Source organism: Lissotriton helveticus, chromosome 3_1 (assembly GCF_964261635.1).
Source record: "Lissotriton helveticus chromosome 3_1, aLisHel1.1, whole genome shotgun sequence".
NCBI lineage: Eukaryota > Metazoa > Chordata > Amphibia > Caudata > Salamandridae > Lissotriton > Lissotriton helveticus.
Genome location: NC_136061.1, coordinates 1,314,553,928 through 1,314,579,109, shown reverse-complemented (window position 1 = coordinate 1,314,579,109; position 25,182 = coordinate 1,314,553,928). Strand labels below are relative to the sequence as shown.

At 50.6% G+C, this 25,182-nt stretch overlaps 1 protein-coding gene across 6 annotated transcripts in view; it reads right to left on the bottom strand.

The window, feature by feature from the left end:
* PRDM10 (PR/SET domain 10) overlaps nt 1-25,182 on the bottom strand; it is a 1,331,210-nt gene that overhangs the window by 485,906 nt on the left and 820,122 nt on the right. For all 6 annotated transcript variants that reach the window (XM_078681965.1, XM_078681964.1, XM_078681969.1 and 3 more), the window contains one exon: nt 22,492-22,692. In XM_078681965.1, the coding sequence (XP_078538091.1) occupies nt 22,492-22,692 (201 nt within the window). The remainder of the gene's footprint in view (nt 1-22,491; nt 22,693-25,182) is intronic.

The window sequence follows — 25,182 nt, the reverse complement described above, 5'->3', positions numbered from 1 at the left end:
CCTTTCCCGTGGTGAGCACCCCTTTTGAGCGGGTGGGCATTGACATCGTGGGGCCCCTGGATCCCAAGACAGCCCTAGGCAACAGGTTTATCCTGGTCTTGGTGGACCATGCCACTCGGTACCTGGAAGCCATCCCGCTCAGGACGGTCACAGCCCCAGTGGTGGGCCGTGCCCTGATGGGAATCTTTTCCCGGGTGGGATTTCCCAGGGAGGTGGTCTCAGACAGAGGGACAAACTTCATTTCTAGGTATATGAAGTCCCTGTGGAGTGAGTGTGGGGTGACATACAAATTCACCAATCCTTACCACCCTCAAGGAAATGGGCTGGTTGAGAGATTCAACCGCACATTGAAGGGCATGATTATGGGCCTGGAAGAGCTCATGAGGCGGAAATGGGACGTCTTGTTACCATGCCTGTTGTTTGCCTACAGGGAGGTGCCTCAGAAATCCTTAGGGTTCAGTCCCTTTGAGTTGCTGTATGGCCACCCTGTCAGAGGGCCTCTTACTCTGGTGAAGGAGGGGTGGGAGAAATCCCGTGGGAAAACCCCTCAGGATGTGTTCAGCTATGTGCTGGCCATTCGCACTCAGACCAAGCGCTTCAGGAAGCTCGCTCAAGAGAACCTGGAGGCTAGCCAGGAGGAAATGAAGAGGTGGTATGACCAAAACACTTCTCTGGTTGAGTTCCACCCTGGTCAGAAAGTGTGGGTTATGGTGCCAGTGGAGCCTTGTGCGCTCCGTGACAAGTGGTCTGGGCCATATGAGGTAGTGGAGCGCAAGAGCGAGGTTACCTATTTGGTTAACTTGAAGACTCCCAGGCAGCTCCTGAGAGTGCTACATGTGAACCGCCTCAAACCCCACTTTGAGAGGACTGAAGTGACTATGCTTATGGCTACAGATGCTGGAGGGGAGGAGGATAGTGATCCTCTCCCTGACCTCCTGGCAGTCAAGGAGTGAGATGGGTCAGTGGATGGTGTGGTCCTCTCCCCCACCCTGACCCCAGAGCAGCAGGATGACTGTCGCCAAGTCTTGGGTCAGTTCGCCCCCCTGTTCTCCCTGACCCCAGGTGTCACCAAGTGGTGCGTCCACGATGTGGACACTGGAGACAGTCTGCCTGTGAAACAGAAGTTTTACAGAGTGGCTGACAAGGTCAGAGCCAGCATCAAGGAAGAAGTTTCCAAGATGTTGACGCTAGGGGTTATTGAGCCCTCCAGCAGCCCCTGGGCTAGCCCAGTGGTCTTAGTGCCTAAGAAAGCTGCTACCCCCGGTGGCACCCCAGAACTTCGGTTCTGCGTGGACTACCGTGGGCTCAACGCGGTCACCAAGACTGACGCGCACCCCATCCCCAGAGCTGATGAGCTGGTGGATCGGTTGGGAGCTGCCCAGTACCTGAGCACTTTTGATTTGACTTCAGGATACTGGCAGATTGCCTTAACTGACGGGGCAAAGGAGAGGTCAGCATTTTCCACACCAGAGGGGCACTTCCAGTTCTGTGTTATGCCCTTTGGTTTGAAAAATGCACCTGCCACATTTCAGAGATTGGTCAACCAGGTACTGGCGGGGCTGGAGCAATTCAGCGCAGCCTACCTAGATGACATTGCTGTGTTCAGCTCCACTTGGGAGGAACACCTGCAACACCACCTGAAGTGTTGAAGGCTCTGCAGAAGGCAGGCCTCACTATCAAGGCCAGTAAATGCCAGATAGGGCAGGGATCGGTGGTGTACTTGGGACACCAGGTGGGGAGCGGCCAGGTGGCGCCCCTACAGGCGAAGATTGATACCATTCTGGCTTGGGAGCCCCCCAAGACCCAGACTGAGGTGAGAGCCTTTCTAGGTCTCACCGGGTATTACAGACGGTTTGTCAAAGGTTATGGCACCATTGTGGCCCCTTTGACAGAGCTGACATCTAGGAATCAGCCCAGAAAAGGGAATTGGACTGAGGCCTGTCAAACTGCTTTTGACACCCTCAAAGCTGCCATGTGCACAGCACCGGTGCTTAAGGCACCTGACTTTTCCAGTGAGTTCATTGTGCAAACTGACGCTTCAGAGCAAGGCGTGGGAGCAGTACTCTCACAGATCAACGAGGAGGGAGGAGATCAACCAGTGGCTTTCATTAGCCGGAGGCTAATTCCCAGGGAACAGAAATGGAGTGCCATTGAAAGAGAAGCTTTCGCTGTGGTCTGGGCTCTGAAGAAGCTGAGGCCCTACCTGTTTGGGACTCACTTCCGTGTTCAGACCGACCACAGGCCCCTCAGATGGTTAATGCAGATGAGGGGTGAGAATCCAAAATTGTTGAGGTGGTCCATTTCCCTACAGGGGATGGACTTTACGGTGGAGCACCGCCCTGGTACAGAACACGCCAATGCTGACGGTCTGTCCAGATTCTTCCGCCTTAGTGATGAGAACTCCCAAGAGGTTGGGTAGTTCTCCCCACTTTCAGCTGGAGGGGACACGTGTTAGACCTGACACCTTTGGCGTGGTTCTTCCCCCATCTTTTTGCCTCTGACTCATGTGTTTTGATGCTGTGCTGGATTTGGTTTTTGCTGATTTAGATGCTTTGGACACTCTGCCACTGCTGATCAGTGTCAGAGTGTAAGTGCTCCCTCTGTAAATTGCCATATTAATTGAATATACCTGATTGGCATATTTGTATCACCATGGAGTCCCTAGTAAAGTGCACTGTGTGTGCCAGGGCTGGTGATGACAGATGCTACTAGTGGGCCTGCAGCGCAGATTGCGCCACCCACATGAGTAGCCCTAAAAAGGACTCAGGCCTGCCAGCGCAGGGCCTGTGTGCAGTCAGTGGACTTCAAAGACTTTGAGGGGTATAAGGAAAGGACCCCTGACTACAGAAGTTTAGATTCTAAGATCCTACAAGCAAGACGGAACCTCGGCTGGAAGGAGGACGGCTGGAGAACTAAAGGAAGATTGCCTTGCTGTGTGCTCTAAGGGCTGACCTGTTCTGCTGTCTAACTGGAAGCTGAGGAGGAGAAAAGGACTTTACTGTGTGCTGTGACCCTGCCTGCTTCAAACTGCCAAGACTTTGCTGTGTGCTGTGTCTGCAACTTGAATCTCCAAGGCCCTGAGAAGAGCTGGCCCCCTGTCTGCAACCCAGGGACATAAAGGTTGCCCAAGGACTACAAGACCCTGCTGTGCCCTCTGAAGCTGCTGTGTGGCGAGGAGATCGTGAAACCCTGTAGTTTGCCTGCTTAGTGCACGGGCTGCTCTCTAATCTGCTTGAGAGCGCCGCGCTGACCCAGCCTGCTGCGTGGCCAAGATCGACGTGTTCATCGACACGTGTGTGGGGCAGACCGGAGACTTGTGGGCCTTCCCAGTGCAAGGCGCACTGAAAACCACTTTGAGCTGTGTCACCGCCGCTGCCCGGGGGCCAGGAATACCCCCCCCGAAGATCGCCGATCGTTGGGGAGCTGAAGCGGCGAAGAACGAAGCCGCCGCGCTCCCATTGGCTGAGGGAGCCGAGCCCCCTCACTAACGCCGCGACTGGATTGGCCCGTGCGGCGCAGCGTCATCAGTGGTGTTGGGCCGTGATTGGCCGAAGGAGCGGAGCGTCATCGTTTGCCTGTCCCGGGAGCCGCTCTGCCATTGGCTGACTCCCGGGTGCTGTTGGAGGTTTGCCCCCGACGCCGCGACAGGATTGGTCCCCGTCATCGGGACCTCTGTGAGCGCCGTCTGATCACCGCCGGACCCGGGAAGAAGTGACCCGTCCCCGCCGAGGGAACCGCGAGGGCCTCGGAGACCCCTGGCCTGCCGTCCCAGCAGCTGACTGCCTGCCTACCTCCCCCGCCGCTCGTAGGAGTGCCGAGAGCGGGCGGGAGAGCAACCAGGACCAACTGGGGCAAGGAGCGAGTGTGCTCTGCAGGCGCGGGGCGCCTGAAGCTAGCGGGCGCAGGAAGCTGTGCCGGCGGAGGACAAAAGAGTCCGAGGAGCACGCGGTGAGGCGCGCTTGCAGCGCTGGGGGTACAGTTGCTCCTAGGGCTGGTTTGGGACATTATTTACCTACTTGCATAGCGTGGTGTGCTCGTGTTGCGAGCCCCCTAAACACAAATCAGCAACCCTATTTTTGAAGGCTGATTTAAGCGACTTGAGACACTGTTTGATATACGAACTTCCTTAAATTAAGTACCACCTTAAAGATTAACTGCAACCACTAAGATTAAGCGCAACCTAGTCTTGAAAAAGTGATTATCGTGCTAATGCTCTATTTACCTTGCTGAAACTAGATAGTTATATATTTTTTATAAAATATACTTACCTGTGTGGTCTCAGTTTGTGGTGGATTGGGGATTATTCTTGTGTTAAGTGCAAATGTTATCCACATTGCCTCTGTTTAGCCTAGACTGCTCGCGCCATGCTACCTAGAGGGTGAGCAGGGGTTATCTCAGAGGGTCATTCCTTCACCCTGACTAGAAGCAAGGGTCCCTACTTGGTCTAAGGTGCTTACCTCTGCCAACTAGAGACCCCCGGTTCTAACAAATGTTTTTAAGAAGAGCTGTGGTTGAAGCCTTGCCCCTGGTGGAATGAGCCTTAGGCTTGCCAGGAAGGACTCTATGGGCCAATTGATAGAACAAGGATATACAAGATACCATCCACCTAGAGATTGATCTCTTCGAAGCGGCAGAACCAGTATTTATGGACCCATAGTTTATAAACAGATGGTCCATCTTCCTCAAGCGTTTTGTTTTTCTAAGTAAAATTTCAAATCCCTCTTAAGATCCAACGAGTGGAGGGACCTTTCCGGAGGGTTTGAAGGATTCGGAAAGAAAGTGGGGAGAGTGATTGTCTGGTTAATATAGAAATCCAAGACTACTTTGGGTAGAAAACTCGGATGCGTTCTTAAAACCACTGTGTTTACATGAAAAACAGTATATGGCTCTTTACAGAATAATGCTTGGATTTCACTTACTCTGCGAGCAGAGGTGATAGCCACTAAAAAAGCAGCTTTCCATGTCAAATGTTGTAAAGAAGCTCTATGAATAGGCTCGAAAGGGGCACTCATCAGTTTTGTTAATACAATGTTGAGCTCCCAAGGTGGCGAAGGAGCTCTAACTGGAGGGTAAACCTTTTTCGATCCCTCAAGAAAATATTTGACCACTGGGATTTTGAAGAAGGAAATTTGATTAGGTGATTTTCTATAAGCTGTAATAGCTGGAAGATGCACCATAATAGACGAAAATTTCAAACCAGACTTGGCCAAATGCACAAGTTATTTACCTTCGGTAACAAAATTCCTGTAAGAAACATTAGTTAGTGTTAGATTCCTTACCTTAGAATATCCCCAGGCATCAGACTGGATCCGGAAAGTTTTCATCAGCAGTACCCCTGCGCGTCGGTAGGCGTCGTCTGCGGCTCCGTGTCTGTCGTTGGCGTCGTGATCGCCGGAATGACGTCGTCGGGAGTACTTGGACGCCGCACTCGCGCGCTAACATCAGTTCTTCTTTTTTCCGCGCCACAAGCGCAGATCCGGGAAGAGCTAGTACCCTTAGTCACTTTTTGACTAACTTTTTGGTCTTTTTGACTATCTCTTTTCGAGTCGACTTCGACTCCTGGTGCCGGTAGGGATGCCCGGTTTCAAGCCATGTGACGCCTGTCAACGACTGATGTCGGTTACCGACCTCCATCGCCGGTGTCTCTACAGCATAGGGGCCGACCACAACGACCAGTCGTGCCCCAACTGCCGGGCCTTGACGTCGCAGGCTAGGTGGGAGCGGTCCCGCAAGCTTCTCGAGATCCGGCAGCCGAGGTCCCGGTCGAGGAGGAAGTCGAGGGGCCGGTAGCAGAGCCGGAGCCCGCACCGTTCGTCGGGCTCCAAGTCCTCTCATTCAGGTAAGACGAGGCACTCTAAAAAGAAGTCAAAGAAGCGACATCACTCTTCTGACTCCCCTGGCCGGTCGCACGACTCGGCCGAGGCTTCGGCCCCGGCGCTGCAGGGCCCCGGGGGATCGACGCCAGTTGTCCTCACGACTCCTCTGCTGGCTCCGACCCGATGGTGCCACTCCCGGCGCGTCCTCGGACGAAGCCGTCCCGGGTTTCAGCCCGGGTCAGGCGTCGGAGTGACACCGTCTCTGGCGTCGGTGGGTGAGCAATTCACCTATGACCCGGCTCCGTCAATTCTGCCTGTATATCAGGACACGGATGAAGGGGAGGACTGGGAAGGGTCGCAGGACCCTCTGGCACTGCAGTGCATGCTAAGTCAGGACTGGGCAGACAAGCTGGGGGGGGTGCCAGTGGTCTTGACACATCGCCTGACACTGGCTTCATCTCTCCTCCCTCCGTGGCTACGGAGGAGGGTGCTTCGTATGGTGTGGTGTTGCGCAGGGCACCAAGGCCTTGTCTCTTGAGCTCCCTGCGCCGGCCGTGAGGACTAATCTCCTCACCGAGGTGCTTCAGCCGCCAGTAAGCTCTTCGGAGCCTCTGCTGCCGTTCAATGAAGCCCTCACTGACGTTTTGATGGGCACTTGGTCCAAGCCCTCCACAGTCTCCCTGTGGATCGGAACGTGGCCCGACGCCACCGCCCGGCTCCGGGCGATCCTTGCTTTCTGTCCGTTCACCCTACCCCCGAGAGTCTGGTGATCCAGGCCTCTACATCCCAGACCGCATTCCCGACTGCTCCCCCAGACCGAATACAAAAGGCTTGATCAGTTTGGGAAGAAACTGTTCTCCTCAGTTAGTCTGGGGTTGTGGTCCATCAATACCGCATGCCTTTTGGGCCGTTACACCCACTCCTTGTGGGATACGGTGGCAGACGTGCTGCCCCAGTGTCCGGAGGAGGCCCAGACAAGGCTCTCCCAGGCTCTTGCTGAGGGGCAGGACGCAGCACGTTATTCTATCAGATGTGGGCTTGATACCATGGACTCGCTGGGCAGAGCGATTTCCACAACGGTGGCGATCCGTCCCCACGCCTGGCTGAGGTCCGCCAACTTTTCGGATAATGTCCAGAATACACTCATGGACATGCCCTTTGATGGCCGTCGCTTGTTCGGCGACAAAGTGGACAGTGCGCTTGAGCGATTCAAGGACTCCAGGGCTACGGCCAAGTCCTTGGGCCTGTCAGGCCAACCCAGCAGACTTCTGCTTTTCTTCCCTTTCGTGGCCAAGGAAGGGGTGCCCCCACACGTTTGTTCATCCACAGGCCGCAGAACCAACCTCAACGAGGTCATGGATGTGGTTACTGCCGTGGCGGTGCAGGGGGACAACGGCAAGGTCAGTCCACGTGCACTCCCGCAGCATCCGCCTCAAAGCCTCCTAGTCCGAGCTTTCAGGCCCATTCCACGTCAGTTGGAGGCAGGGCTCGCCATCACCTACTCCACTGGTGCACCATCACTTCGGACAGGTGGGTGCTGCAAATTGTGCGAAGGGGCTACTCCCTCCCCTTCGAGGCGACCCCTCCAGCCATGCCACCGCAGTACGACCGCATGTCGGGGGATCACTTGCAACTTCTGCAGGAGGAAGTTACGGCCCTCTTGGCCAAGAGGGCCATCGAGCGCGTTCCTGGGCCAGAAGTAATACGTGGTTGCTACTCCCACTACTTTCTGGTTCCCAAGAAGGGCAAAGGGGGCCTGCGCCCTATCTTGGACCTCCGGAGCGTCAACGGCTTCCTCCGCAAGGAGAAGTTCAAGATGCTGACTTTAGCTCAGGTCCTGGCTGCCCTAGACCCGGGAGACTGGATGGTAGCGTTAGACTTGCAGGACACATATTTCCACATCCCCGTCCTGCCGGCCCACCGGCGCTACCTGCGGTTCACGGTAGGCCACGAGCACTTTCAGTTTACCGTGCTCCCAGTCGACCTCATCAGTGGCCCTCGGGTGTTCACGAAAATGATGCCGGTGATCGCAGCTTAACTGCGCAGATTGGGGTTCCAGTCTTCCCCCATCTCGACGACTGGTTGTTGAAGGCGACTCGCCCCAGACAGTCGTCTTCCACCTCCAGACTACCGCCGATCTCCGGCACTCGCTAGGGTTCTCCATCAACGTGCCGAAGTCACACCAGCCCCTCTCAGAAGCTCCTCTTCATCGGAGCGGTTCTGGACTCAGCGAAGTTTCGGGTTTATCCTCCTGAGCAGCGGGTTCTGGACATTTAGGCTCTGATTCCGATCTTTCGGCCTTTAGCCCGAGATTCAGTCAGGATGGCGCTGCGGCTCCTGGGGATGATGGCCTCCTGCATCCTGCTGGTGCATCACACCAGGTGGCGGATGCAGGCTCCGCAGTGGGACCTGAAGTTCCAGTGGGCACAGCATCAGGGCAACCTGTACGACCATGTCCTAATCTTATCTTAGACGGCACTGCAAGACAGCTGCAGTGGTGGCTCACGGACCGCGCTTGGGTCAGTGGCAGATCCCTCTCCCTTCCCCAACCGTAGCACACAGTGGTGACGGATGCGTCCCTCCTGGGATGGGGGGCCTCATGGGAGAGGTGGAGATCAGAGGCCTCTGGTCTCTGGGGGAGTCCCGGCTCCCTATCAACCTTCTGGAGTTGCGGGCGATCCGGCTTGCACTGAAGGAATTTGCTCCCTCTGTCCAGGGAAGTGTAATGCAGGTGTTCACGGACAACACCACCGCCATGTGGTACTGCAACAAACCGGGCGGGGTGGGGTTATGGACCCTTTGTCAGGAGGCTCTGCGGCTCTGGACATGGCTGGAACACCAAGGCCTCACCCTGGTGGTTCAACACTTGGCAGGTTCCCTGAACGCCAGGGCGGACGAACTAAGCTGCCGGTGCATGATGGATCAAGAATGGCGTCTGAACTCGGACGTGGCGCAAGGTCTCTTTCAGCAGTGGGGAGTGCCTTGGTTAGATCTATTTGCCACCGTAGAGAACGCGCAATGTCATCAGTTCTGCACGTTGGAATTTCCTAGGCGGCACTCGCTCGGCGAAACTTTTTGTCGTGAGTGGAGCTGCGGTCTGTTGTTCGCCTTTCCGCCTATACCACTTCTGGCCAGAGTGCTGAAGAAGATCCGATGCGACCGGGCCCAAGTCATCCTTGTGACTACGGACTGGGCACGAAGATACTGGTATCCCGAGCTACTCAGTAGATCAGTCGATCTCCCGATTCGTCTACCTCTTCAGGAGGACCTTCTGTCACAGCAACAGGGGACGGTCCGCCACCCGAACCTGTTCAGTCTCCACCTAAATGCATGGAGATTGAGCGGCGACAGTTGAGGCCATTTGACTTGCCTCCTGAAGTCTGTGATGTGATTCTGGCAGCCAGGCGTCCCTCCACAAAAACGGTATACACCTGCAGGTGGAACAAGTTAGTGGCATGGTGCACAGCAAAGGCTGTGGATCCACTCTCTGCCCCTCTTTCAGAGGTTCTCCTCTTACTTCTTTCTCTTGCCCAGCAGGGCTCTGCTCGGGGCACTATCAAAGGCTAGCTCTCGGCCATTTAAGCCTTCTTAAGGCTTCCTGATCAGCCTTCTCAGTTCAAGACCCCTGTTGTAAATAGATTCTTGAAAGGCATCACACACATGTTCCCTCCTGTTCTTTTCGTGATGCCTCAGTGGGACTTGAACTTGGTGCTTACTTACCTGATGTGCGCTCCCTTTGAGCCACTTAATTGCCCTCTCCGTCTACTGACTCTTAAAACTGCTTTCCTCGTTGCCATCACCTCTGCCAGAAGAGTGAGTGAGCTCCAGGCTCTTTCTTCTAAGCCTCCTTTCCTCTCTGTCCATCCGGACAAAGTTGTTCTGAGGACTCGTCCTTCTTTCCTGCCCAATGTGGTTACGGCTTTTCACATCGGGCAGTCCATCACCTTGCCCACCTTCTTTACGCCTCCGCATCCCTTAAAAGAGGAAGAGAGGCTCCACCATCTGGACCCAATACATGAGCTCTCTTTTTACCTAGACCGCACACGACAGTTCCGGATGGAGAACCAGCTCTTTGTTGGTTACGTGGGTTCTAAGAAGGGACGGGCGGTGCACAAACAAACCATCTATCGGTGGGTAGTTTTGTGCATCAAGGTCGGTTATTCCTTGGCTAAGAAGGAGCCTCCTGTTGGGCTGCGCACCCATTCCACTCGGGCCACGGCGGCTACTACTGCCCTGGGTCGGGGAGTCCCCTTGCAGGACCTCACTGCACACGTAGACAGTACGAGAGATGACTCTGAAGCAGAACAGGTGACAAGCTCTTCAGAAGCCAGTCGTCCAGATAGGGGTATATGAATATCCTTTGCTTGCGAAGAAAAGCTGCCACCACTGCCATGCACTTGGAACACGTTCGGGAGGCTGATTTGAGCCCGAACGGGAGAACTTTGAATTGAAAATGTTGGGCAGACACTTGGAATCGTAGAAATTTGCGATATTTTATGGGCACTGGAATATGAATGTATGCATCCTGTAGGTTTATTGTACACTTCCAATCTCCCTGAGGACGCTGAGGGAATATTTGATGTAAAGCCAACATTCGAAATTTCTCTTTGCAAATGTAATTGTTCAGCAGTCTTAAGTCGAGTATTGGTCTGTATTCTCTGGTGGGACCTCTTTTCTGAACCAGAAAATAGTGTGAATAAATCCCTTGTTTTCGATGTGGAATAGGGACCCTTTCTATGGCATGCGTTTGTAGGAGCACTTTTACTTCTGCTTGTAATAAGTGGTGTCTTTGAAGAGGCTTTTACTGAGGAGGAACTGATGGTGTTGGGGATTTGAACCTGAGCAGATAGCCATTCTGCACAATATTCAAAACCCAATTGTCCTTTGTTAACTTCTTCCACTCCTCCAGGTGTAACATGATACTTCCTTCCACCGGAGTGATCAACGGGCATGGAGGAAGCCATCCCTCATTGTTTTGCTGATGGTTTGCTGTTTTGTAGATCCTCTCCCTCGTCCAGGTCATCTTTGTTGGTAATTGGTCCTTGATTGACCTTGACTCTGATTTTGTGTGTTGCAATGAGGGGTTTGAACCCTCTGTTGAGAGGAGCGTCGATAATAAAGACAGAATCTACGCCTAAACTCTTTTCCCTTTTCTAAGCCAACAGCTTTCAGAGTGTCCACATCATTCTTCATCTTGGACATTTCGTTGTCTGCATGTGCACCGAACAGAGAGAATCCGTTGAATGGGAGATTTGTGATCCTTTTTTGTGCATCAGGTTTTAGCCCCGTAAGACGAAGCCATGCCGATCTCCTTGAGCAGATGCCATGCAAGTATCCATGGTGCCAAGTCTGATGCATCTGCAGCTGCACTTATAACCTGGTTAGCTACCAGTCAACATTCTTGTAATATTTCTTGGAAGTCCTGTTGATCTTCCTTTGGGAGTTTGCTTGAAAATCTCACCAAGGAATCCCAGAGACACCTATCGTACCGACCCAGCAGTTCGGAAGCACTAGCCACCTTCATAATCGAAGCTGAAGTATTGCACATTTGTTTGCCCAGAGAATCCATATTCTTGCTGTCGTCCTTCTCTGGTGGAGCAGTAGAAGAAGATGTAGCCGAATGTGCCTTCCTGGCTGCAGCCACTATCACGAGTCTGGAGGTGGGACTGCACGAAGAAAAAACGGGTACTGGTCTGGGGCCTTATATTTCTTGGAAATCCTGGTGGGAACTGAACCCACTGTGGCCAGAGTAAGGAAGGTCTGCATTGCAGGTTCTAGCAGACCTGGAACCAAAGGAAGCAGAGGCTTTGCAGAAGGACTTGTGATGTAAATTTTCAAAGATCACTGATGTGGAAACTGGTGGAGTTTACATAGTGATATTGAGCTGTTGGCACCCCTACAAAGGACTTCATTAAAAGTTCCAAGATCCTCTATCGGGGACACCCTAGATGGGGTGTAGTGGACAGAGTGGGAGAGTAATCTCTAATAGAAGATCTTTTTGACAAAGTTGTTGTTGGAGATCTACATCTTCTCTTAGAGTAGGAGAGCAGCGAGATCTTGAACGCCCTCTTGAACTTGAACGCCTTCTCACAAGGAAAGGAAAACCGTCTTGGTCCCGGTGAAGAACGAGTACGTGCGTCTAATGGCTAGAATCGTAGTTCCGCTCTCTCTATCTGGCGCCCTAGTCCGGAACTGGTACTTTCCTGACACCCTGCTACACTACATTATAGGTGCAGGACAAGATACGCTTTTACATTTACACAGGACTCGTTTTGGAACTGGCGTCTTTATACTTTAGGTGATACTGCCAACAGGCTTTTACTCGACCTTTACCTACCTTTGATCACCAAGAATTCGGTTACCCTTCCGGGTTGGAATTATCACCGGAATTGGGCCTACCTTACTTTGGACTCAGCCACTAAGCCCTGAGGAGTTGTAGAACATTGTCTTTTTCTACAATGAAACACGTGTCGGCTGGCTGTGTATAACCTATACCTGCTGACCTATTAAAAGGGAGAACAAATACTCCAGAATATACTCCGACGTTGGATGGTTTCTTCATCTTCAGAACATTTTACTTACACATTGTGTTTTTCTGTTTTGAGTGCGCAGGACTGTAGTTTATCTGTGATTGTGTGGCTTGCTCCACACGGATTGAGGGGTTTGAGGGTCTCCCCTCCCTGTCAGCATCATTCCTAATACTGGATACTTATCACTGATTGTAACGTTAATAGTGCTTGAGCGCTAATACTTCCTGCCCACTAAAACCCGTCTCTTTCTTTAGCATAAAATAGGTCTTTGTACAGCGTACATCCAGCACTGGTGAATGTGACAATGAACCAAAAAATAAGAGGCTCTGTGAAATATAGTATTTGCCCAGGATCTTACAATTTGGTCAAGCAGGGAAGCTGGGATTGATGTCAGATTTTCCAGTTTCCCACTATGCAATTTGGCCACTAGGTGGTATTTCTTTTCAGTATCAAACCTTAAAAATAAGCTTTAACTCTAGGGATGAGATTAGATCGCGGATAACCAGTAGAATCTAATCTAATATTGTGTCAGAGGTCAATATTTTACCTTGGCAGTTTTACATAGCGCAAAGCATGTTCCAGGACATAAGAGCAAGCACTTCACAATAGACAGAGACTACATTTCATGTTTTCTGACTACAGAAAAAAGATTTTAAGCAAGATAGTTAATCTTATCATACCGTTAATAAAACTGCTGGGCACACAAGGACTCACCCGGGTGCATTTGCCCTGACACTCCTTGACTCCTCTTCCCTCAAAGTCCAAAGCACTACATGCAGCACAAGGTAATGAGTCAAAATAAAGAATAACATGATGACAGGCTTGGTCCATTCTCTCCGGAGGCAGGCCAGCAACATGAAGTAAGGCCGTCATAGGAAGTGTTTTCCCACCATGAATGTTTGACGGTCTTGATTTGAAACAGAGGGCTGTGCCGAGCCTAAGGACCCTGCATGAAACTGCAGAGCATCTGACGGCGCCGCCAATTCTCCACACATTGCACACGCAGGGGCAAATATCACTCAAATGTACAACAACCGCCAGGGGTGTTTTTTCTCTCGCACAAATGGGAATATATGGATCATTTGTGTGGGAAATAGCCCAATCTGGCAACACTGACACAAACTACATTATAGAAAACATGGTAAGTGGTCATTAGGAAGAAAACAAAAAACTTCATTTTTATAACGATTGGCTTTCATTCACTTTGGGCTTCATATGTAAAACAATCCTACTAAAACTAGCAAGTAAGTCCCCCCCCCCCAAAAAAACAAAAACAAAATTAGACTGCATATCTAAAGTTTCATAGTTACTACATGAACAACTAAAAGCCACATTTATGGTTACACAATTATGTGAACCAATAAACAAATATAATAGACAGTAAGAAATCGCATTATTCCCAAGATAGGCTTTTTTCCACCAATTTGACGAATCATCACAAAACCTTCTAGATCTATAGTATTTTTTACATTTTGATACAATGTAAATTTCTGTGATGAAGCCTTAAGGGGGCACAAAGATTAAAGGGGGTCCCAAACCGCATTTTTCCACCAATGCATTTTCTATAGACTATTTTATTTGGCGTAGTGTGAAAGCGGCTGAATGAATTCTCATGAAATATGGCAGGATTATATATTATGGTGGAGAGATGATGCTATTATACCTTTATTAAAGTGGCACTAGGTAGGGACCAACTACTTACCTATATCTAAGGCCCTAACGCTGAACACAGACAAAGTGTAGTAAAAACAATATGGCAACCATTACCCACTTATATACAGCCATGTACTACTGTATACTGCAAAGTTATTAGGGTATACCACGGGCCAAAATATAACCAAGGCCTAACTGTATTGTTGGGTTGTGGTACCCTTGTGTCACAAAAAGTACTGCATAAACAAAGCAATACTCAAGTCATATTTACACATCAATGCAAGGCCACCACGCATGGCCCTATGTTGATTGGTAAATTTGTAGAAATGCAAGGCAGTGCAATTCACTGTTTTGCATTAGTCTGCGCACCATAATCTACATTCCTGCCAAATTCACATACATCCATATGCCACACCACTGTATCCACTCCACTCTACCCCACTTCCCTCTTTGCAATTACACTGTACACGATACACTCTACGCTCATACACTGTGCCCACCCCCACTCTACTCCAGTCTACATCATTCCACTGTACTCCAATTTACTGGACACTACTCCACTACACGCTATTCCACTCAACACCATTGTACTGTATGTCAGTCCGTTCCACTTTATGCCACTCAACTGTACGCTATTTCACTGTATGCCACTTCACTGTACGTTACTCCATCTACGCTACTCCTGTGTATGGCATGCCACTCTACACCATTCGATTGGACCCCACTCCACTGTATGCTATTACACTCTACCCCACCCCACCCCACTGTACGTCACTCCAGTCTACACCACTCCATTATACGCCACTCCTCTGTACACTACTCCATTATACACTATGACACTCTACAAAACTCCACAGTACAACACTCCACTCTACGTTATGACATATACACAACTTCACTCTATGCCACTACACTCTACACTGTATGCAACTCTACTCTATGCCACTCCACTGTATGCCACGCAGCTATTCGCTACTCCAGTGTGTTATTCCACTCTGCGACATTCCACAGTATGCCTCTCCACTGTATGCTAACCACTATATGACACTCCTGTGTATGCCACTCTACTCTACCCCACTCCATTCTACACTATTCCATTGGACACCACTCCTTTGTACACCACTACACTGTATACTATTACAATCAACTCCATTCCAGTGTATACCACTCAACTGAATGCCACTACACTTGCACTACTCCACTACATTCTATTTCAGTCTACGCTACTCTATTGTATACCACTCCACTCTAAGCTATTCCACTGTATGCCACTCCACTACAGGCTACTCCACTCTACACCACTCCAGTGTACACAACCATACTCCACGCCACTCCATTCTGTGCTACTCCATTCTACACTAGTCCATTGGATACCACTCCACTGTACTCCACTCCACCATATGCTATTTAATTCAACCCTTCTCCACTGTACACCACTCCAGTCTACACCACTCCAGTTTAAGCCGCTCCACTCTACGCTATTCTACTCTATGCTACTTCACTCTAAGCCACCCCACTGTACTCCACTCTATGCTATCCCACTGTATGCCACTCCAATTATACGCTGCTCTATTCCAGTCAATTGGATGTCAACCACTCTATGCCATTCTACTATATGCTATTTCATTCAACCCCACTCCACTGTACACCACTCTAGTATAAGCCACTCCACTCTAAGCCACCCACTGTACTCCACTCAAGGCTATCCCACTGTACGGCACTCCACTCTACACTCTTACGCTGCATGTAACTTCAATCTTTGCACCCCTACAGTATGGTATTCCACTATACCCCACTCCACTGTATGCTATTACACTTTACCCCACCGCAAGCTACAATTCACTACTGCTGTCTACACCATTTGGCTGTATGCCACTCCATTGTATGCTACTATACTATACGCAATTACACTTTACGCCACTCCACTCTATGTGCCTACATTATACCTTATTGAACTCTATGACACTTCACAGTACGGCACTCCAGTCTACGCTATTCCGCTTTATGCCACTCCATTCTTTGTACGGTAGTCCACTCTTCGCCACTAAAGTGTACTCTCCTCCACTCTATATAACTCAACTCTACAAAACTCTACTACATCCTATGCCACACCACTAGGTTCTACTCCACTCGATCCCCGTACACTCCACTGTCCAAATTAGCACTCAACTTAATGCCCATACCCACCATTGTACAGCACTATACTACACTCTACTACAGTTCCCAACACTGTACGACACAGCACTCCACTGTATGAGATGACACTCACATTTTTAAAGTTTCCTCAACTTTATGCTACGCCACTTCAATGTATGCCACCCCACTCTACACTAATCCACTGTACCTTACTCCACTCTATGTACTCCACTGTACACCACTCTATTCAAAGCTAAGCCACTCCACTCTTCTACATTTCATTGTGCAGTATTCCACTATACGCTATTCCACTGTATACTACTCCACTTTACGGTAATCCACTCTATGCTCCTACAGGGTTCGCCACTCCATTGAATGACACTCTCCTCCACTTTATATAACTCGACTATGAATGTTTGGCACACTTCAAGGCACTCTACGACATTCTTAGCCACTCTATCCCTGTACACTCCAATGTGCAACTCTATATTTCACTACATGCCCTATACACTCCAATGTAAAACACTCTACACAATACAACACTTTTCTATGCAACACAGAATTCAACTCTACTGTATGAGACCCCACTCTAATTTAGAACAGGTTACTACCTACGCTATACCAGTACACTCCACTCCACTCCACTCCACTCCATGCCACTTTACGCTATGACACACCAATACACCCTATTGTACTTTGCTCCATACTGTTACAATACTCCACTCGACATACGAGTTACTTACCTTGGGTAACGATGTATCTGGTAGAGACGATTCTAGCCGCAGATTCCTTAACGTAGAATTATCCCCAGGCGTGAGACTGGATCAGGAAAACTTTTTGCTACAGCATCCCTGCGCGCTGGAGGACGGCACTACATGACTCCGCCCTGATGTCCTCCGCATCTGTGACGTCAGCAAGGATACATAAGTTACACCCCGGCGCGCCTACGTCAGTTTTCTTCTGAGAACTTTTCCGCGCCACAACGCGGAGCCATCACTAACAAAAACTGTAACAGTGTGCGAAAAAGCCCTGCTAAACAGAATGGAAAGAAACAATGGTGAGGAACAGAACCATCCATAATAGAGTCAGGTATTGAGGCACCAAGATCTGGAATGAAAGAACAGGGCACCGCTACTGAAAAGCAATCCTGCAACAATTCAACAGCCACCCCGGGGCAGAAGCATGTGAAAAAACACAGCAGACCAAAAAGTCTGCAGCCATCGCCCGGACAGAAAGGGACACCAAGGTCAGAATGGCGAGCAATGACCATTCAACCTCAGACAACACTAGCAGGGAGAAAATCTCCAGAACGCCAAAGTCGAGATCAGCCAAGGCACCTCAACCCCAAGGACTGCCAAAGGCAGAAGTGCAAACAACAGAGGAAAGTAAAAGCACGAGTGATCAGGGTGCAGAAGTGCCCATAAAGTCAAGAATGGGAGAACAAGGCGAGAATGCACCGCAGGAGGGAGTAAAAAAGACACCCACAAAAGGCAACCACCCGGAGGCAGGTGAGTGCAGAAGACCCAGAGGGCCCTCGCAGAACGCAGAGGAAGGGCGGGTCATGAAGGAATCTGTGGCTAGAATAGTCTCTACCAGATACATTGTTACCGAAGGTAAGTAACTCGTACATCTGATAGAGACTACTAGCCGCAGATTCCTTAACGTAGAATAGATACCGTAGCTATACCCATGGGGAAGGAGGGTCTGCAAGAGATCCTCCCCAGCTCAGGCGAACACCAGACTCAAACAGGGAACAGTCGCCAGGACAGGGAAATAACCAAGTCCTCCCCAACAGGGGACGAGCCACAGGCACAGGGGGAAAATCCAGTCCTCCTCCCCCCCCCCCCCCAGCAGACTAGAACCGCAGTGTAGCGGAGAACACCGCCCCACAGGGGATGTGTCACCACAGCAAGCGGCAGCCCAGTTCTCACCAAGCCGGAGAAGGGAGGGTAATATGAAAGGAGACCACCAGCCAATGTACCAGGGACCTCCACCGGAAGCCCCAGGTACATGCATTACGAAAGGAGACCATTAGCGAAAGTGCGAGGGACCTCCAAAGGAAGTCCCAGGTACAAGCAATACAGAAGGAGACCAGCAGCCAAGGCACCAGGGACCTCCAACGGTAGCCCCAGGGACAGGCAATAGGAAAAGAGAGAGCGGCAGTCAATGTACCAGGGACCTCCACCGGAAGCCCTAGGTACAGACAACGCAAGAGGAGGTCAGCAGTTAATGTACCAGGGATCTCCACCAACCCCCCCTCGGTACAGGCAAAGCAGAGGGGTACCAGGGAAGAAGAGCAACCCAGAGACTCCAAGGAGAAGAGCAGAAACGAAGGCAAGAGCCCTCCACCGGGAGCGAAGAGGGCTGCCGAACTTATCACAGCTAGATCTCAACAGGCCAGACCGAACAGCGCCTCAGCAATAAGGCGGGTGGAAGAGAAAAACCTAGTCCCATGAAGCTCCTGAAAAACCAGAAGCAGGGGCGCCAGGTCTCACGCCAGGGCCCTTGGCCGCGGACCAGAAGAACCGACGGACTCCGCTGGGTGCCAACCAGCAACCAGCTGGAAAACAAGAGGAGAAACAAGTAGGACGAACCAAGTCGTCAACACAGGAAAATAATCCTTCTGGACACCAGACAGAGGACCAGGACAACAGCGAACCAGAGGCATAACACCGCCCAACGCCGCAGTTGCCCAAGAAAACACACCAGCGGCATACAGCAACACCAGGCAGGGCAAGGACCCCGCATGGGGAAGTCCACCCCTTCCCAGTATAAGACAGGCTATCCAATAGCTACAAATACCCCACGTAGGGTAGGACACGGCCCAAGAAGTATGGGAACCACTCTTAGGGAAGAAATCCTGCATCAGAGAACAAATTAGAAACCCTGCGGCAGAAACCACAGAAGGCTTAGTAAGCAGCCAAAAAGAACACTCTTGCCATCGGGGGTTGAACCGGCAGCCAACTAAAGAGGTAGGCCAACTCAGGGCATGGAGTGTACAGTATCTCTCACAGAAAGTGAAACGTTCACCCCACACCAGATTCCAGGAGCAGTAACACCTCCCACTAAGACCCGGAGCATCAACAAACCACCTACTGAGGAGGAGGAGGAGGAGGAGGAGGAGGAGGAGGAAGTCCCGCAGGAAGACGCTGGATGGCTGAGTTTGCATGAGTATTAAACAGCAGGACCCCGTCAAAAGGGAGGTCGACCAGACGCTCCCTAATATTTTCAGGAAAAACAGCATTGCGTAGCCAAGCATGGCGACGGAGAGTCACAGAAGTGGCACTAGCCTGGCCAATAGCATCAGCAACATCCAAAGCCGCACGAAGGATAAACACGGCCAACTTCCTACCATCCAACACATGGGCCCGCAGATCAGCACGGGCACCCTCATGAGAGACATAAGAAAGAAGGGACTCCACAGAATCCCACAGGCTAGAAGTAGCCCTGGTCAACACACACAAAGTGTAAAGCGTTCTCAAGGCAGCACTGGAAGAAGCGAAGACATTACGTCCCCATGAATCTAACCACCGGGCCTCCCGAGATGGCGGGAACAACACCACAGGCAAACACAGAAAGGCATTATGCAGTAGAGCGCCTTGAGTAGAAGGGTGGAAAGAAAGACAGACAGGGTCATGCGGAGCAGGATGATGGCGGTGCAGTAGTACCTGAGGCACTGGATCGCCCGTGGCAGGGCGCCTCCAAGCCCCCATGAGAGATTTATGGAGTGACGCTTCAAAAGGAAGGAACAACCCCCGTTCACCAGAGCCCTGGTGGAGAATCTCCAAGAGGTTGTCTGTGGGAAATGGAGTGACAGGTTCACCCACCTGCAGAATACCAGCAGCCATGGAAATAGCCTGTAAAAGGCAACACTGGCCTCAGTAGGGCGCCGCGGAGGTGAAAGCAATTCCTCCGTGGGTGACGGTTGCAGGCTGAGCCACCCATTCCCAAGTCCAGGGGGAAGCGGCCAGCCCCGGCATAGAGGAGGATCCACAGAGATATGAGGAACCGGAGGGGCCTCAGGGAAAGTGGAGAGCCCGGTGGAGAAGCCCTCCGCGAGCCAGGGAAAGAAGGGTTCGAGGATTTTGGCTGTAGGGACGGCGAAGAGCCTGCCCTAGAAGATGCCGGCGAAAAGGCTACGAAACGGCGCCCTGACTCCGGGGAGGAACACAGCAACAGATGACAGGCCTCCAGAGACGAAGGGACTTCAGGAGACGAACCCAGAACCCGGCGCCGGCGCAGCTCCGTGGAGTTCGCCATCGGCGCCTGATCGGCGTCAGGCGGCGCCAGAATGGCCACTTGTGGCGCCGGCACGGCCTCAGATGGAGCAGTAGCCCGCGCCGAGGACCGAGGGGGACTCCCGGAAGAACCCCAGGTCCCTGCCTCGACCCGTGACTCCACCGGAGCCGGGGAGCAGGTCCCTGGTGCCAAAGCGGCACCGGCTCGACCTCTGGTGAGGCAGCTGCCTGCTCAGTGGGCCGAGGGCGACCCGGGGACAAGCCCGGGGTCCCGGCGATCACCTGCAATGCCACAGGGAGCCCCATTGGAGTTTGCAGTGAGACAGGGACGCTAGGCGCCGAAGAGGGGAGCCCCGAAGGACCACACTCCGACGGCACCACTCTACTACGACCTGGAGCCGAAACCTTCGGGGCCGGGGCCTGAGCCGCCGGTGACTCCGAGGAAGTCCCCACGTGAGGCAAGGGATCCGCGGACGTCTCAGGAGGTGGAGAAAAGGGGCCAAAGAATCCTGCAGCGTAGGCTGTCATTTGGGCCCTAGTCACCTCCGCGTCGGGAAACGGCGGGTAGGGAGGCGACAGGAGGGGGCTCACGTCCCGGGGGGGAGACGGAGCCCGCCGTGGAAGGAGTACAAGGCGGCGGAGACAAACTGAAGGACCTACCAGCCGATGAGACAAGCCCAAGGGGCCGCGGCGAAAGACGTTGTCGCAGACGAAACCGGCGGTTCCTTGCTTCCGAGGTGGGAGACGGACGCTGAGAGGACACCAACCTGGATAAGCACGCTGACAGCAACTTCATCCGGCGCTCCCGCCGTGACTTAGGCTTAAGGTGCTGGCAGGCGTCACAGCTCTCCGAGTCATGGTGCTCACCCAGGCACCACATGGAAATTGGGTGAGGGTCCGTCGCCGACATGGGACGTGCACAAGAGGGACAAGTCTTGAAGCCCGAAGGCCTTCGCACACCATTCCACTGAATGTGAAAAAAGGGATAGAAGGCCTGAAAACAGGCCAGGGCTCAACTGGATCCACATTGCACGCGGAAAGAGAAAAAACTGACGTAGGCGCGCCGGGGTGGGACTTATGTATCCTCGCTGACGTCACGGACGCGGAGGATGTCACGGCGGAGTCACGTGGTGCCGTCCCCCGGGCACGCAGGGATGCTGTGGCAAAAAGTTTTGCGGATCCAGTCTCACGCCTGGGGATAATTCTACGTTAAGGAATCTGCGGATAGTAGTCTCTATCAGATTCTACTGTACAAGACTTTACCTCACTCTACAATACTATAAAACAACCCAGTTTACGCAGCTCCACTGTTTCACACCCTACTGTACTCTATGCAACTTCACTCTACAACGCTGTATGCCACTCTCTGACACTTTACTACTGTCTATACTCACTGTACTATATTGTATGCCACTGTACAACACTCTACTCCACTCTACAATGCTATGGTCCTCTATACAACACTGTATAGTCAAAACAAACTACATAGAGAAACAATAATATTTTAAGAGATGGTTTGGAAAAGTTCTGTTAGCAAAAGATATCCAGGAAAACAATTACATGGAACCCATTCTGATAATTTAACGATCTATATAATTTTACAAGTAAAGGCTCAAAATGAGTGTACCTGTACAATAAATACTATAAGTTAAATGTAATTCAAATCCATTCTTTATTTTTTAAATGATCATTACTCCTCCCAGAACCAATATACCTCAAATTACTTTTGCATCAACATACATTTGCTTTCATCTAAAATCAAAAAGAAACTCTGTTACAAAAGAGGTAAAAAAATAAAGTCTTAAAAAATCCAAACGTTTTGTTACAATGTAGCAGTCTGCACCATAAATTCAGTAGAAACCATCACTCTGGGTCCTATCATTTAATGTACACCACAAGTTGAATAAATACTTTCTCCTAGCATCACATACACTAGGGTAGAAAAATGCATGCCTAATTCCACTTTTACATGGTGTATAAAGACGATTCTTCTCGGGAACTAACATCCAAAATTGGTTTCAAAATGGAAAGCCCCAGTTCTCAAGTTATTGAGAGAACATCCCTTTCTTGATTAATGCACTTATAACATTGTAGCTTAAATATCGAGGGAGACTGTACCTTGCTGCTGTACTGCTTCGCGCAATGTGGACAACAGACAGGAGAGGTGGCTATTGTTCCTGTGAGTTGAGTGTGCGTGCTCAGCATGGGGTCTGGCTCTCCTGGTCCAGCAGGACGGAGCTTCCGGATGCTTGGCGGTAGTTCAGCACCAGGATGATTCTTTAAGATATGAGCTTTACGTTTGCTGGCACTCTTGTACACCTGTAAGAACATTTCACACATCATCTAAAAACAGCATGTACATGAACGATAGCAGCACTTAAAGACATAAGACATAACACATAGAGAGTATATATACAAGCACTTTGTTAAATAGTATTAGAAGCCTCAAAGTGAGGACAATCATTCGCTTAAAATTCCCTGATTATTGGTGCTGAAGGCGGTAGTGTGCAATTCATTTAACTTGATGAAATGTGATACCCAGGGGAACAGAATTCATCGGAAGTGATAAAAAGCCCCTACTACAAGTATTCTCGAAACAAGGGGAATAATATGCCGACTGTCGTGCTTTTCACACTTTAATGCACAATTACAAGTATTTACCCAATCTTACAGCTCCACTCGTTGATTGAAGTCCATTTTGAACATGGCACTGTCTCATTCCAATTTTCTTATTTTTGGGGACTTCAACTTATGGTGCTTCCTCCCCCTTCAAGGAGCTACAAGGCGCCTGTCAAGATCTGGGTCTTTAAATCAACATGTTTATGGCCCCATCAGGCAGGTCATACTATGGACCTGCCTGATCTTTGCCCCTGAGGAATTGATCTGCATAGAAGAAAAAATAACTCTCCACTGGATGTACCATGATCTAATCTCTTTTCACATATCAGTGAAGAGTCTTTGTTCCCCTATATCGGTCATGACGGCCTCTCGGATAGGAATGGCATGGTCCAAACTGAAGAGGCCCACTTCAGGACCATTTTTCAACTTTGTAAACACCTTCGCCCCTATGATCACTGTGGAGTCGAATTACACAGCCTATGAACAGGTGATCATAGGCACTCTGGATAGAGCAATTCCACTGACCAAGTTTAAAAGTAGTAAAATCAGTCTGTAAGAAGCTTGGGCATAAATGTCGAAGTTGTTATAACGAAATTGAAATATATTTTAGAAGCTGCGCTCTGCGACTATAAAATTAAGGTTGCTAAAGCCAAGGCTGAGTATTATGCTAATTCCATTCTTAATGCTACAAATGGTCCAAAGAAGGTCTTTGATACCCTAAGTGATCTATCAAGCCCGAATTGTGGCAAACAGGATATAACTTCATCCCAAGAGCTTTGTAATTATCTACATGATTTCTTTGACGCGAAGATCAATAAAATCCTTAGTGACATTGGAAGTCCCCCCCCCCACCCCACCTCCCGATCAGACTAACCCGAATGGTTTGGGTGAGATAGTATAAATTAGGGGGTAGAAGACTTGGATAGACCCTATAGAGGTTCAGGCCTACAGTTTGAACACACATGAACCTATCACAGACATAGGTTTCTGCTCTTTTGTGGGATCAATCCCATCAGGCCCACCGCTTGATCCCCTCCCTATGAGGGGGTCGGAAAAGATGGAAGTTGAACTCATCCCTCCCACTCGACTGCTCTGGCAACCAATCACTGGAAAGTGGTGTTGCACCACCCTTGTGGAAAAAGGCAATAGCTACCCCCTTTTTAAAAAAAGCCTGCAGCCAACCCTATGACAGTGAGTAACCATAGGCCAATATCTCTCCTTCCCTTTCAAGTGAAGGTACTGGAGTGATATGTGAGTGAGAAGCTGTACAAATACTTTGTGAATTACTGTCTCATAGAGGACAAACAATTTGGGTTCAGGCCATGTCATGGCACAGAGTCAACTTTACTTGTTGCCATGGATGAGCTACGAATGAGGGTCGAAAATGGTCAGCAGACAGCCTTGGTCATGGTTGACCTGCCGGCGGCCTTTGACACGGTCAACCATAAGATCCTGCTAAACAGATTTGCCATGATTGGAGTGAAGGGCATAATGCTGAAGTGGTTGGAATACTACCTGACTGACAGGTGTTAGGCAGTAGCACTGCCCCCTTATTGTTCAGAATTTAAAAGCTTGGGTCAGGGAGCTCCGCAGGGCTCAGCGCTCAGTCTTGTCTTATTCAACGTTTACACAAGTCCACTAATCTCTTAGATAAAGGCATATGGTGTCAATCTGGTCAAATATGCAGACAACACCCAGTTAACAACAGAATGCCCCAGTTCCTGCTGCAGGCGAACCTCCACCAGGTCCCACTCCATTCTACCCCCTTGGTCAATCCCGCTATACACTAATCTATGTCTCACCCCGCATTCCGCTCGCACCCATCTTGCTAATTCCCGGTGTGATGTTCATAACAGAAACCTGGTTCACCCTCTCATCGGCACCGGACATCACCACTGCGACTCCCCTCAGATACAAGTTGATCCACCACGACCGCCACGGAAGACACAGCAGAGGCATTGCCATCATCAACAAGGACTCCCTCAAATGCACCGCCTCAAATGACAACACAACACTAATCATGGATCACCTCAACTTTCAGATACAACTAGGCGCCGGAACAATCATCAGAGGAACCCTCGCCTGCAGACCGCCCGGCCACGCCTCAGCTTCTGCAACTCCATCCCAGACTTCACAGCCCCCTGGCAATTGACTCCAACCAAGACATGTTCCTGGGAGAACTGAACTTCC